This window comes from Sinocyclocheilus anshuiensis, unplaced genomic scaffold (assembly GCF_001515605.1).
Source record: "Sinocyclocheilus anshuiensis isolate Anshui unplaced genomic scaffold, SAMN03320099.WGS_v1.1 scaffold656, whole genome shotgun sequence".
In the NCBI taxonomy this organism is placed as follows: domain Eukaryota; kingdom Metazoa; phylum Chordata; class Actinopteri; order Cypriniformes; family Cyprinidae; genus Sinocyclocheilus; species Sinocyclocheilus anshuiensis.
The window spans coordinates 1673442-1688436 of record NW_015555829.1 but is presented as its reverse complement, the minus strand read 5'-3'; the positions used below and the strand labels follow the sequence as shown (position 1 = coordinate 1688436).

Here is a 14995-nt window from a genome sequence, read left to right as displayed (position 1 = left end):
TATATATATATGTTAACAAAGTTAACCAAGTTCTGTTTCAGAATGAAAAATCTTTGTGACTCAGTTTCAATAAATGGTCTGTTTTCACTAGCGAAGACATTTTGAATTCTGAACATATAGTATGTTTTCAAGTACACTGAGCTCTTTTATCTCAAAAGATCAAGGAAAATTTGATTCCTCGTGAAATTGTCCCTTGAATATTAATATAGCTACCAAACCACACAGCACAAGCGTGATGTAACATAAAATTTAAAAAAGCATGTTTACCCATTCTGAGTATAGCTTCGTCTCTACTCGAGGGATCAGACTTAAGAATTTCAGCATCAAGTCATACACATTTAGCAAGGTGACTTCAAAGTCTTTGAAATCAGGTTCAAATTTTATAGTATTTTGATCCAGCACCAGCCTTAGGACAAACCCTGGATGCTCATACGCACTGACCTCTTCAATGGGAAAAAAAAAACATGTTACTTCATAGGCCATGGGAATTTATAAAGGTTGTCAAAATGTAAATAATAAAAGATTCACCGAAGCAAAAAATATTCCACAGTGATATCACATTTAATCTGATCAAAGAAAAAAAAGGTTCAGAATTCACAGTGCTACAGATCTTACAGGGTCCTGGGCGATGAGGTGTGTGTAGTCCTGAATAGACTCCAGTGCCAGGTTTTGGAGCTGGTAGGTCATGAGCGTGGCCAGACAGTTGTAGAAAGACTGCAGTCGAGCAACACTAGTGTTGCTAGGGATCAGTTTGCGCTTGCTACCAAGACAACAGATTTTCTGCACTTCTGGTATCCACCTGTTTGATTCAAAAAAAGAAAAGAAACAATCAAAGTTGCATTGTTTTTGCAGGGTACAGTCTGCAAAGCTTAAGAAAATTATTTGGATTCTGTTCAGCTGTCGACAAATTTTATTGCATACTGCAATATTGAGTAGTAAGCAAAATCATTCATTGTCAAGTTATTGTCCTCATCCATAAAAAATTCAACAGATGGCAGGGATGGATCATCAAATCATGCGGTCGCTGATGAATTGACAAGTATATGAAAACAGCTGAGAGTGCTTACTTTTTGAGAAGGATGCGGCACATTCAATGTGTTTACTGACTAACTGCTGAAAGGCAGACAACTCCACAGATTCCTGCTCCTTGTGGAAGACCTCCATGTCAATAAGGCGCAACTTCCTGCAGAAGTAAACAAGACAATATAGACATTAAAGGCCCTTTGTGATAAAGAAGTGTGCTTAAAGGGGTCATATGATGGATTGCGCTCCTTCGTCGAATCTGCCGGCCGCGCCATTCTCAAGCCCGCCGGCCGTTCCTTACTCTAGCCCGCCCGCCGCCGCTCACTCAAGCCGGCCTCCGCTCACTCTTGCCTACCGTGTGTGATGCTGTGTGTTTCGTTGTGAAACTAAATAATGTTCTTTTTAGCAGCATCATATGACCCCTTTAATGTACTGAATGTGCACCTGAATGCGCACTCTTAAAAGTATATTTAAAAAAAAACGTACTTGTAGATAATATAATACTAATGAGATAAAGGACAATTAAGTATACTTACAGAGAGTACACTTTCACGACCTGATGTAAAGTAAACTTTGTAATATTGTCAAATTAAATGTTTTACTTTAAATTACATTTTAAACCATTACATTTTAATAATTGAGTGCAATAAAGTGTCTGAAAATATTTCATTCAGTTTGCACTTTTAAAGTATATTATTACTTTAACAAAAGCTATTTTACTAACAAGTTACTGACAAAATGTTTTGGAAATTTGTCAGTGATTCACTTGTTATTGAACTCTTGATGACACTGCAACATATGAATAACCAGCTTCTGTGTGATGCTAAAGTTTCCTTTCCACAGGGGGCTTTATTGCTACAGTGCAGTTCAACACATTCAAAGTTCTAAAATTGTCCAGTCCCACGGTGTCTTCATGGTCATCTGACACTTACTTGAAAGACACTTGCCACAGATCTAGTACTGCGTGCATAGTGGGATTGATTGAGTGAAGTTGGTTTCTCATTCTTTTCTGGGCCTGAAGAAATTGTTTGTTCCATGGCTTTGGAATAATTTCCATTCTGCAAGACACAAAGAAAAAAAACTCTTTTAATTGCCATTTAATACACAATGATTGACAAAATATTGAAAAAAAAAATATATATATATATATGGCTTATTATATGGCTTATTTCATGGCTTATTTTTTTCTACAGTGAAGGCTTTTTTTAATTTTCTGTCATTTAACAATATTAACACAATTCAAAATTATGTCCGTCATTCTGGCAGATTAAAAAAAAGTATGAACTATTGTTTTATTCTGCACATTGCAAACCTTGCTACAGTAAAGGATGCTAATAGGGATTAGAAGTCAAGAATCTGCATTATTTTGACAAATATACACCATTAACTAGAATGCTTTATGATCAGTTGTATGCCTGAGATACTCTTTTTGTCTTGTACCACTAAAATGAATTTAGCAGGGCTCACTCCTGTCTGTGTGGAGGGAGATCTCTAGCTTTGGGCTCTTGACTCTCTCTGGGGTCCTGCAGCACAAAATCCACTACATGAAGAATAGAAGACAACAACACTCACAATACTTGGACATGGCATTTACTGTAGACAGTAGCATAGATACAGTAAGAATGCTGTTAAAATAAATGAAAAAAAAGGGCTTATTTAATTAATTAACAGTTTGAAACTCCAGTCGTGTCTGACAACTGAATATGCTTGAGTTTGTTTTTTGGACGAGTGAGGAGGATTTTTCTTTAAAACTGTCCCGAACAATAGGGGCTGATGTAGATGTAGATGTAGGGCCGTTAGATATATATAGATATATAGATATATATAGGTTTTCTGACCCAAATGGCCTTTTTGACTCTAAGCACATAGTCTTCTCTCATTTCATCTGAGAGAGCCTCAGTGATTCCACTCAAACTCTTCAGGTGCTCTGGGACTAAAGCAAGAACATTCTTAAGCCAAGAGTCCTCCATGGCTGCCACATCCTCTATGCCTATCCCATTGCGGATGTAATAGTGGTACCTCTGAAAGACAGAAAACAAGATACAATGTTTGTGGCCAAACAGCATAAGGCCATTTTAATACAGGAATGACTACCTTTTATTTTAATACCTCACACCTGAAATGAAATAAAACTGAACTTAAATGAACATGCAGATAGAAGGTCGTCGCTTACCAAAATGTCCTTCTCTGCAGAAGAAGGCGATCCTGAAGTGGATGGGGTGCTGTCTTCAGTGATGGACGTAGCAATGGCATCTTCACGGTGCCTGAAATCATATTGTTCTTTTAGTGATTATATGTGACAGGTACAAATTGTCATTAAGAACTCATCTTTATTCAAATCAAACCCACATAATAATGCTGACGAGGGCACTGCGAAACTGCTCACGATCTCTCTTGGTTTGGACACCACCACGATGCCTGTAAGAAAGTCCTGAAATCCCTCCATCTTTGGTCCCCACATGCTGTGGACCTCGATGACAAGTCTGATGCCATTGTACCCCTGCTCCTTGCACATCTCCTTAAGGGAAGTTGGAAGTATGATGTCACAGATAATATATAGTCTGGGTTGCAAATAGTTCCATGTAATATATTATATGTTTTTCATAAATCAGAATATATTGTATCTCATACTAGAGAGTAAAGAGCCAAGGGTATCCTCTTAAGATGGTCCCTGAAGTCTAAAGCTAGGGCTTGTTTCATGCCACCAAGATTTTGACCAAACCTGAAAGTCAAAAGCCATACTGTTTGTTGAGAAGACATATTTGGATTTGAATTATTATTCCTATTATTAGGAATTTGAGTTAGAAGTTAATAGTGTATATCACATCTCTCAAAGTGAAAACCATTCTAAGAAAAGTTATTCATGAGAAAGAAAACACATTCTATTTGTTATAATTCTATTATAAGTCCTGCCACTACTAGAGGGAGCGTTTATTTATTTATTTATTCTTTGGTAGACTCTGAAAACATTTTTCATTGTATTTACATTTTCTTACGTTATTGTGTGCATAATTTAACTAGTTAAACTTTCCAAAATGTTGTTCGTTATATATTGTGAACGAACATATTGTTTGCTACTGTGTGTGTAGGCCTAATCATAAAACAGAATCTCTAGTGAATTTATTTAAAAAGGAATCATTGTAAAATGTGTATAATCCCAAACATTCATGTAGGCCTACTAAAGAATTAAAACGAATTTAAAATGCAAAACCACAAGAAATCCTTATGAGCAATGTAATACTTTCTTTTCTTCATTCAGAATTCTGATCACTCTTTATTTCCCAAAAGACTAACACACACACGCTTTCTTACACATTTCTCTTCACGCAGGAATGGTTTTAATATTCTGGTTTATTATCTTTTCATATTGTCTGTGTTATCAGCTCTGATTGCGGATGTTCTGCACTCGTGTTCTGCTGTATGGATAGCCTAATGCTAACGTCGTTAGCGCTCCAGCATCATGCATGTCTGTTTATGAACAAGTACAACATTCCGTTCGTTTCTTAACAGCTAAAACATTTGAAATAGGCAATGCTGCTTTAAACAAGATTTATGCGTGCATATTTTAATAAAGCAGCAGTTTTAATGCCAGTAAGAGAAGCAGTCACGAAAGATTAAGGAGAAATGTACAGAAAGGCTTCAGTGCAACGACTGAGGCGTGTCAGGATGGCCGAGCGGTCTAAGGCGCCAGACTCAAGGTTCAAACCTTCCTGTGTGAAGCGGGCTTTCTGGTCTCCGAATGGAGGCGTGGGTTCGAATCCCACTTCTGACAGCACTTTTATATTAATCCTTTAAACATTAGGATTTTTCTTTCTTTTTGGGCATTCCTAGGTTCCAGGGTTTTTTTTTTCTTTCAACAAATTTAAATAGAACACTTTTTTTTTCTATTTAAATGCCTGTATTTTATTGTTTTACCCTTGACTCAAACTTTAAATCTTAAACAAGTTTTAAATCCTAAAACAAATATAATTATTAAATAATAATAAATCAAATATTAAATAAAAACAATACTTTTTTTTAATATGAAATACTATAAAATGTCAATTCGACCACAGAATGCTATTAAATACATTTGAGATGTGGTGGAAAAGATCCTGTGGCGGAGAATGTTCATGACTTTCAAAAAAATAATAAAATTAAATAAATAAAATTGACAAAAGAGTGTGAAAAGTGTGTTTTTAGGAAAGGTTATTTTCTAAACGTCCACAAGAACAAACGTGCCCATATTTTACAAGCACCCAATTGCAGAATGAAATTTGACTAAATTGGTATCTGCTAAAAGGGTCCTTTGTGAGAACATTTTGTATTGTCAGGGATTTTAATGTTCAAATTTCAGCTGTGTGGTTTCAAATGTGAGTGATCACATTTTCTGACACCTGAATTAATCCTGTGTAACCATTCAAAATGTGAACATAATAGAGTTTGGCAGGTTTAGGAAAGGTTATTTTCTAAACGTCCACAAGAACAAACGTGCCCATATTTTACAAGCACCCAATTGCAGAATGAAATTTGACTAAATTGGTATCTGCTAAAAGGGTCCTTTGTGAGAACATTTTGTATTGTCAGGGATTTTAATGTTCAAATTTCAGCTGTGTGGTTTCAAATGTGAGTGATCACATTTTCTGACACCTGAATTGTAACCATTCAACCATTCGTGTAACCATTCAAAATGTGAACATAATAGAGTTTGGCAGGTCTCTGTTTTCACACATTGTAATGCTTGTTACTTAATGGAAATACAATGTACAACATCGAACAATATGAAAAATACATTCAAATGCTTTACAAAATGACAGCATATAAAGCATGTCAGTAAACTAAGAACAGTTCAAGAGCTCTGAACACCTGAATTATTTATACTAATATTATACTTTTTATGTCACTTTAAAATGCAGCGAGGGACATGTAGGAGATTTCATAAACTGATGTCTTGCTGGAGTTTCTTTCGTTTCTGGCACATTTGGGACATGATTCACCACAGAAGCATGAGATGTGGAAACAGGCTCTGCAGTCTAAAAAATCAAAAGTACAAGGCAACTGTCATTTTATGAAATACAGGAATGGCCTTATATCAGCTTTTACTCTCATTGAGTTCTCTACTAAATGATTAAGCACTATAACCCAAGGTGGACAAAAACATTGCTTTTAAACGTCTCAAGCCTTGAGCATAATTATTAACAAAGTGTGTTGGAAATACTTGTAGTATTTTGATGTCTGACCTTGGCAGTGGGTGCAGGTGTCTCTCTGAAAAGGAAAAAGCACTTCCTCCCCGTGACAGAACTCACAGATAAAGCCTTTGGCCTGACACAGCTAAAGAGCACAGTAGACACAGGGACAGTTAAACACACTCAAACACTTTCTACAGTGGGTGTAGAAAAGAATCACCCCCCTTTAAAATAATCACATTTTGTTACTTTGCAGCCTGAAATGAAGACGGACACAGTTTTTGTTTTATCCAGCTGTATTTACTCAGTGCAACTTATAACATCCAAGTGAAAGATATAACACAAACATGTCAGAAAAAAATTTATACAAATAAATATATAAACAGAATCACTGAGTTGGAAAAAGGATCAGCCCCCTCCTAAAAATGACTTGTAAACTCAATCAGGTGTAGCTAATCACCTTCTCAATGGCACACAAAGCCGTTTGACTTCCAACTGTGATCAGCTGAGGTCATTTTGATTATCTCAGCATGAAAAGAGCTTTCCTGGAGCATTTCAGTCCATGGTAGTGCAACTGAAGTAAACAGTCAACTTATGGATGGCAAGGCACTGTCAAAAGAGCTCTGTGATAAAGTTGTGGACAGGCACAAGTCAGGAGATGATACAAAACAATTTCAAAGGCTTTAACAATGCTTAGAAGCACAGTGAAGTCTATTATTAAGAAGTGGAAGGCTTGTATGGGAAGGTTGCAAGAAAGAAAGCCACTCCTCAAGAAAGGCCACATGCAGTCATGACTGAGCTTTGCCAAAACACACCTTGAAGATTCTGAGGCAGATGAGACTAAAATTTAATTATTTGGCCTCGACATCAAACGATATGTCTGGTCAGTAGTTGAAGGAGAAAAAGGTGAATGTCCCTGCATGGCCTAGTCAGAGCCCAGACTTAAACCCTATTGAAAATCTGTGGAATGACTTGAAGACAGCAGTCCACAAACCATCACCATCAAATTAATTTATTTTTTATTTTTTCTGACATGATGGTGTTATGTCTTTCACATGGTTGTTATAAGTTGCACTGAGTAAATATAGCTGGATAAAACAAAAACTGTGTCCGTCTTCATTTCAGGCTGCAGAGCAACAAAATGTGATTATTTTAAAGGGGGGGTGATTCTTTTCTATACCCACTGTAAGTATACATTAATTATTTTATGAGAGTTATTTGTGGGCATCGACATGGAACAATAATATAATAGTATATAACAGTAAGTGCAGCTGTCTGATGGTTTATGTTCATTTTAAAACAGGATATATTTTTTCCTTATTTGCACAGATATATATATACGTGTGTGTGTGTGTAGGCATCTAAATAATAGCTGGACAAACCTCACATATGTCTATGTGAGCGATTGCAGACTGCATCAAGGCTTTCGCTCTGGTACAGAGCTGACCCTTTTTTACCCTGATGAGATCATGCATTGAGAAGAGGTGTAGCTCCTGCATCAGATGAGCAGGAAGCTGTTCAAACTCACCAAGTACTCTGGTTAGAGAAACAGGTGTCAAAAAATAAAAACCTACACACACCATACCCAACTTTCTTAAAGAAACATCATATACTGATAGTTTTAAGGCTATGGCACTGCCAAGAATGTTTATTATGATTTCTCTGTACTGAAAATGGTCAGAAACAAGAGGGCTAGTAAATCATCCAGTTGATAGTCTGCATGTGCTCAGAAGCTTTTTGATGGATATTAGTTGCTCCTGTAGTTCCTACAGCAAATGATAACACACAATTAATATCATGCTGCCTGATTGACCTGATATCAGTAAAAGACATACAGACTCTACAAAAGCTCATGCGAAGGACAAAAAACATAAGAGCACTTAGACAAACTGAGAACATTGTATTTTTATTTTCAAATAGTAAATAGCTATTTAATAGCTGATTTAATTTAATCCTTTGCTGTTTATATATATATATAATAATAACAATAAATGTTTCTTGAACAGCATATTAGAATAAATTTGAAGGATCACTTTGTGACACTGAAGACTGAAGTAATGATGCTGAAAATTCAGTTTTGCTATCACAGGAATAAATTAAATTACATTACATTTTAAAATAAATTAAAATGTAATAAAATTAAAGTTATTTTACATTGTAAATAGTGAATATACTATTTTTACTGCATTTTGATCAAATATATGCAGTCCTGGTGAGCATTAACAGCAAATATTCTTTCAAAAACATTCAAAAATCTTAGAGACCCCAAACTTAGTGTAATAAAAAAAATAATAATAAAAAATAACCATTTATACATAGCACCTAACAAATGTGTGTGTTTCTGCATAACTACTCTCACTTCCTGCAGAGCTGAGTTGAAGCATATCCAATTAGAATTTATAGTAGATTTTAACAATCAAGCAACAATAGTTAACAACTGTATCTTAATGATTATTATTCTGTGATCGATAATACTTTTATTATATAGTATTGCACTAAGGCAAATGAAACACTCACTCTGAAACGCTGTAGCTCTTTGGCCTGACTGTAGAGGTTCTTGGCCACACTTGTAAGTTTAAAGAGCGGTTGCTGCCATATAGAGTTTAGTAAATGTGTTGAGAAATCGCAGACTGGATACCGTGCAAAATCCCAGTTATTCAGAACCCGACCTGGAATCACTGATTCCAAACCGCCGTGGCAGCCATCACAAAAATATACAGAGTACACTTTCATGACTATTCTTAATACACTTAAATACGATTTAAAAAAAAGTGTGCTTTATAATAATGTCAACTGAAAAAGTTTGCTTTAAAGAGAATTTAAATCATGTTTTAATAATCTTTTGTTGTGCTTTAAAGATGTACACTTATTTTGATGCATTAAAAAACAAAAAGCATATGCAAAATACTTGATTTTATTTTTAACTATAGTGTGTTATTCAATATTCCATTTAGAGTAAATATATTTTAAATGTACTAAACTGCAGCTTCATCGTTACAAATGACTAATTACAAATATATTTAAATACATGAAATTTCAATAGAAACAACATTAAATATCAGTTTACCATAAATACTTAGTGTTTGGCAGTTACATATAAAGATGTGCTTAAGTCCCACTTAAGTACATAAGCATTCTTATTGAATTAAATGTTAATATAAATTTAATATAAATACACTTATAAATATAAATTTAAAGAAAATGTAATTGAAAAATGCAGTTAAGCATACAAAAACATTACATTCAATTTGCACTTAAGTATATCCTAAAAGTAAATGCTAAAGTATATGCTAATGTTTTTCATAAGTGTAACACTGACCAAGAGAGTCAGGCTTTCATCAATGTATAAACTCTGTCAATGTGGACATGGTGGTCTTTCTGACCTGTGTGTTGGTTGGACACAGAAGATGATTTGAAATCTGGGTGGAGCCCAGGTTAATGTTCCTCTCATTCTGGTCTTCTGCAAAATCTCTTCAGTTAGACTGATCCTGTTCTCTCCCATAACAGGGACAGAGACTTGGGGAAAAGACAGAAGTGTGTGTTTTTTTCATTTATTAGAAGTGATAAAATAAATATTGCAAAAAATGAATGTCCTTAAAAAATGAATGCCCTTAAAAATGTTTAATGTGTGTACAGTGTGTCGCAGATAAAAGGAGATGTGTGTCTGTTTTTGTGGCTGCACCTGTGTGTGCTCATTGCATGAATGTGTGTTTATGCATAACCATTCCCACTTCCTGCAGAGCAGAATTGAGGTTGTCAGGGTTTTGCAGTAGCTCAGAGGGGAACCACTGCTTCCTGAACTCTGACACCAAATGGTGGGCTAAATCTTCAGCAGAGCGCTGCATTCTGGAGCTCTGGAGACAACTGCAAATAAAACAATTCTATCTGGAAATTATGCATAAAAAACTAAAAACAATGACATGACTTTGAATGTGCAGAATTCACTGCATGCCTCTGAAAAGAAGCCAGGGAGTATCTGTTTGAAGATAGTTTGGGGGCGCTGTCATCTAGCAGAGATACAAAGAGAAAGAGAAACAAATACATTTCATATGACCAATACAATTTTTCTTTGAATTTGCTTCAGAATATGAATAGATTTTCTTTTCAATGTGTAAAATCTACTAACTAGCAAACAATCTGTATGGTGGGGTGGCATTCTTTTGCATTTTGACTATAAAAATGCATTTATTTTATAATTAGATCATTTAGGTATCAGCTTAAAATAAGGTTTATACTTTGACATTCAATACTTTAATGTAATAACTAACACGAAACACTTTTTGCACAACATTTATTAATCTTGATTAATGTTACTTTCTAAATGCTTTTTTTTTTTTGCAATGTTAAAATAGTACAATGTTCAAAATAATCAGACTACCAACAGGACTAAAAATGCAACAGTATTACAGTTATATTAATACTTGTATATTAATAATGAAGTCTTCTGAGTTCATTTTTACTACATTTGATAATTGAGACATGGCACTAGTTGTGTTTATATGAATCAATTGAGAGTAATACGAGTCACAGTGTTGCCATGGATGACACTGAAAATGAGAGAATATCTACTAAATTATCAAATATTAATTAACTATAAACAACAGTATATTAATAAGTTAATTATATGCATTACCTACTGTTAATATTTGAACATTATTGTAAAATGCCTATTACTGTACTAAAGTGGATTTCAGCAAAACGCTTGCCAAAAACAAAACTTTAGAAAAGTAAATTACTGCAGAAGTAAACACTTATTAATGATGACCTGTTAGTTTTAAAGAGACCAGGTCAGCATTATCTGATTTTTGGCAGGACCACATCACATACGGATGACACAGGACTTTGTTGCAACACAATCTTTGTTACCCTCAAATCTGCTGTCAAAGGAATAGATTGAGTGTGTTTTTGAGGTATTTTGTGTTTCACATCTGTCTTGATGAGGATGTGTGTTTTTTAAATGCTGCAAACACACAACCCATTTCACGGCCTCCAGCATTTCCAGCACCATATCCACAACCACAAACTGAGCATTTTCCTGCACATAAACAACAATAAAATGCACACTTTACTTTGCCAAAATTATAATATGATACATCTAAAACAGAAGCTGGATTTCCCAAATTGTCAACAAAAAGGGATCCTCTGGAGGGTGTTAATAAACTGTAATTTATACAACTTTACATATTTTGTTACCAATAAAACTTGTAATTATATGGTAGTTGTCATTTCTTTTAGGTAATTTTAATTTAAGATTAATTAAATGTAATAAAAAGTACATGAACAATATCTGGTCTTAATATACAGTAATAATTTAAAAGATTTTTTTATACACAGTATGCAAACAGGCTTTTAAGGTTAAAAAAACTTTGTTAGTTGACATCAGTAGTATTTTAAGCATACTGTTTACAGGGAATCTCAAATATTTAGGCGTTGTTGGCTAAGGTTTCTTAGTTAATATTGCTAGAAATTCCATGTGAAAATGCTTAAAACAAAAATGACAGGGCTGCTCCGGGGTAGATGGTACTCGTCCTCAGGCTCGAACAGGCCTGAATCCCATTCAGCGACTGGAGCATTATATTCACACACCTTCATTCCACTTTCATCAATACCATCATCATCATCAGTGCAGTCAAAGTGATTATCATTTAAATCAGAATTCTCTAACCAGCTAACAAAGCTAGAGCTATTACCCGCATTAGCCTGGAGGATGAGAGAGGACAGAACAGTAAAACACTCAGGGTAGTTTTGATTAAACAGTCTAGTTTATTTTTTAACCATCATCCGAACTAAGTACAGTCACTGAGAGAAACTACAAATCACTAAAAGAAATAGTTCAACCAGAAATGATCATATACTCACCCGTATGTTGTTCCAAACCTGTATGACTTTCTTACGTCCAAAACAACACTGAACCCCTTTGACTTTCACTGTATGGAGAGAAAAAAACAAACTAATTTTTTTAGTCTATCTTCTTCTCTTTTCCTCAGAAGAAAAAAATTCATACAGGTTTGGAACAACACAAGGATGAGTAAATTATGACAGAAATTTTCTGTTTCTGATGCAGAAAAGCTAGTTCATGCATTCATGACCTCTAGACTGGACTATAATGCACTGCTAGGTGGTTGTCCTGCATCTTCAATAAACAAGCTACAGGTAGTCCAAAATGCAGCGGCTAGAGTCCTTAACAGGTCAAGAAAATATGATCATATTACCCCAATTTTACAGTCTCTGCACTGGCTACCTATTAAGTTCCGTATCAGTTACAAAATATTATTACTTGCCTATAAGGCCCTTAATGGGTTAGCTCCTGCGTACCTAACTAGTCTTCTACCACAATATTGTAGAAACTTAATTTGCTGTAAAGTTGCTTTGCAATGATTTGTATCGTGAAAAGCGCTGTACAAATAAACATGAAAATAAACTTTAATTGAACTACTTTACTCTCATGTTACTGTCTATTTACTTTCAGACATACTTTTTTCTAATTACGAGTTATAATTAGAAAAAAAAGAGAGAATAAATAGAGAGCATGCATTTATTGTGTGCATAATACCATAACAACCATGAATTCCCGAAGGGTGAGAGTTTAATATTTTATAAGGTTATCCATTGAGTAAACTTTCCTAACAACATTCTGCATAACGTCTCCATCAGTTTGCTTTTGCTGTGATCGTACAGCAGATGGCGCCATGGTAAAGGTCACGAGCTCAGTTCCATAAACAATATGCGCAGACGCAGACGCGTTATGGACAGTCAGATAGCGCACTAGGAGGAAATTCACCCACTGCTGTTGAGACCAGCATATTTTCTTTGGGATATACCGATCGCAGAGCCTTTCGACGAGCTTTTTTTTTTTTCCGACGGGGCGAACATGGCGACGCTGGGACCGGAGCCCCGTCCTCATTCCCAGCTGACTTCTGCCGCATTACAGACGAACCTGAGCGGACTGGGCTCCAGCACGAGTCTGCCTCTAAACCGGGGCTTGGAGAGAGCTCTGGAGGATGCGGCGAACTCCGGATTTCTGAACCTCAGCACAAGAAAACTGAAAGAATTCCCTCGGACAGCATCTAATTACGACCTAACGGATACTGTTGAAGCAGGTAAAGTGAAGTGATGCTGTATTTATGTTTAGCACGTTGTGTGTGTGCGCGCGCGCCTGCTCTGTTAAATTGCGCTTAGAATCGTTTCAAACGGCAGTGCTGCCCAAAATGTGTTTTGTCGCATTTTAACCACTTAAAGATGTTTTGGCTTTTTAAAACGTTAACTGTAGACCTGTAACTCAACAGAAAGCAGATGAAACGTCTGCGTCAGCATTTGAATGTTACAGAACATGTTGTTGCAGACGGGACAGTGTCCTGGGCCGGGATAAAGAGATGTGGGCTACTTCAGTTGTCTCCGGAAGCATTACAAACGCTCAGCACGGAGCTTTGAGGATGCGTGGGACTGTCCATATAAGACTTCCTATGTGAGCAGCTTGTCCACATACTGAGTACTATGGAAATCCCCTTACACTTTTGACAGGGAATTTCATTTCCATCTCTGGAGATCAGTAGAACACACCAATGCCTATGAAATGAAAATGAATGCATTTGTGGGTTATGTTTTGAAACCAGAACTCTGAGGGCTGATGATCATGGGATCTGCAGGGATTTTTTTTTTTGTTTGTTTTTTGCTCTTTATTGCACAGCGTGAATAATTAACTTACAACCTAATGATGTTGTCATTAAGGACACTCTTGTGAGGAAACACTTTCTATCAAAATGTCCCGAACTGAAAATAATGATTTGCTGCTTTTGTTTGCACTGCTTGTTATGGTAATGACAACTTGAGACATGAGGCGTGTGACCTCAGTAGTGTTAGGTCGAATGTGAGTCGAATCTTTTGAATCTCTTAAGCAAAATTATTAATTCAGTAGATCTTTCTGTGCATACACCAATGAGTGTTTCTGTACATCAGTGTGTGGTGAATGAGCCACTGAATCATTCACTTAACCAATTTGACCAAAGCACCGAATCCTTTATAATGGACGTGTTTAAACCCCGCATCTGGAGTCCTTGCATCGTGTGTGGAATCATGGGAGTTGTAGCCGATGCAATCCGATGGGACTCGGGCAGAAATCATGTTCATGGATGAGCTAATGATTTATTAAGGTAGTAGAATGAAGCAGGGTGAGGCTGAAAGCCTTCGAAGCGAAATGAGGCCGCTGAACGAGCGTGACACACGGCTCGAAAGCAACGGAGCTTTTATTATGCCACAGTCGACCGCTTCCACTCCTTCCGGTCGTGCATATGTGGGGAAAAAAGCAGCACTGTTTTATCATACTAGATACATTTGAAAGTTCTGTTATAATGCTACTCTCTGCGGTCGTCACCGGTCTATTAAAACGCACAACATATTAAAGCGTCTTTGGTGTTTCCATGTTTTCTACAAAACAAAACCGGAAATCGAGGGGTTATGACGTCATTGGCAGGCAACTCAGTCTGACACTATGGACACAGTCCGTGTCACTAGTTAAAATTGCTTATTTCTCTGGATTTAAACATTCTTCGAAACATTTGGGATAATGTAAGTACACAAGTCGGCAAAATATATAACACTGTTCTAGTGGTTTTTGGATATTTTAATAAAACAATCTTACATATTGTGCCTTTAACGAGTCAGTGGATGGTAATGAACAAGAATGATTCACTCACTGAAAAGATTCGGTCCAGTAGTCGTCATAATGAACGGCTGCGGGAAAAGCCAAGATGACAGTTCGGAATGTTCAGTGAGCAGGAGATCTGCTTCCGTTCCCCGTGAATTCCTCC

The 14995-nt window shown here is 36.1% G+C and overlaps 1 protein-coding gene, 1 non-coding gene and 2 pseudogenes across 2 annotated transcripts in view; 2 read left to right on the top strand and 2 right to left on the bottom strand.

Annotated features, from left to right (window-relative positions):
• LOC107675334 (dynein heavy chain 7, axonemal-like) overlaps positions 1-3763 on the bottom strand; it is a 67040-nt pseudogene extending 63277 nt beyond the window's left edge.
• Positions 3764-4683: 920 nt separating this feature from the next.
• Positions 4684-4795, top strand: trnal-caa (transfer RNA leucine (anticodon CAA)). The gene is made up of 2 exons: positions 4684-4721; positions 4750-4795. It is a non-coding gene; the product is annotated as a tRNA-Leu (tRNA).
• A 1143-nt stretch (positions 4796-5938) lies between these two features.
• On the bottom strand, positions 5939-12879 carry LOC107675333 (uncharacterized protein KIAA0226-like; annotated as a pseudogene).
• A 24-nt stretch (positions 12880-12903) lies between these two features.
• The window catches only part of LOC107675332 (leucine-rich repeat and calponin homology domain-containing protein 1-like), a 40505-nt gene continuing 38413 nt past the window's right edge, over positions 12904-14995 (top strand). The window contains exon 1 of the mRNA XM_016469628.1: positions 12904-13288. Coding sequence (XP_016325114.1) covers positions 13060-13288 — 229 coding nt within the window. The 5' untranslated portion in view covers positions 12904-13059. The remainder of the gene's footprint in view (positions 13289-14995) is intronic.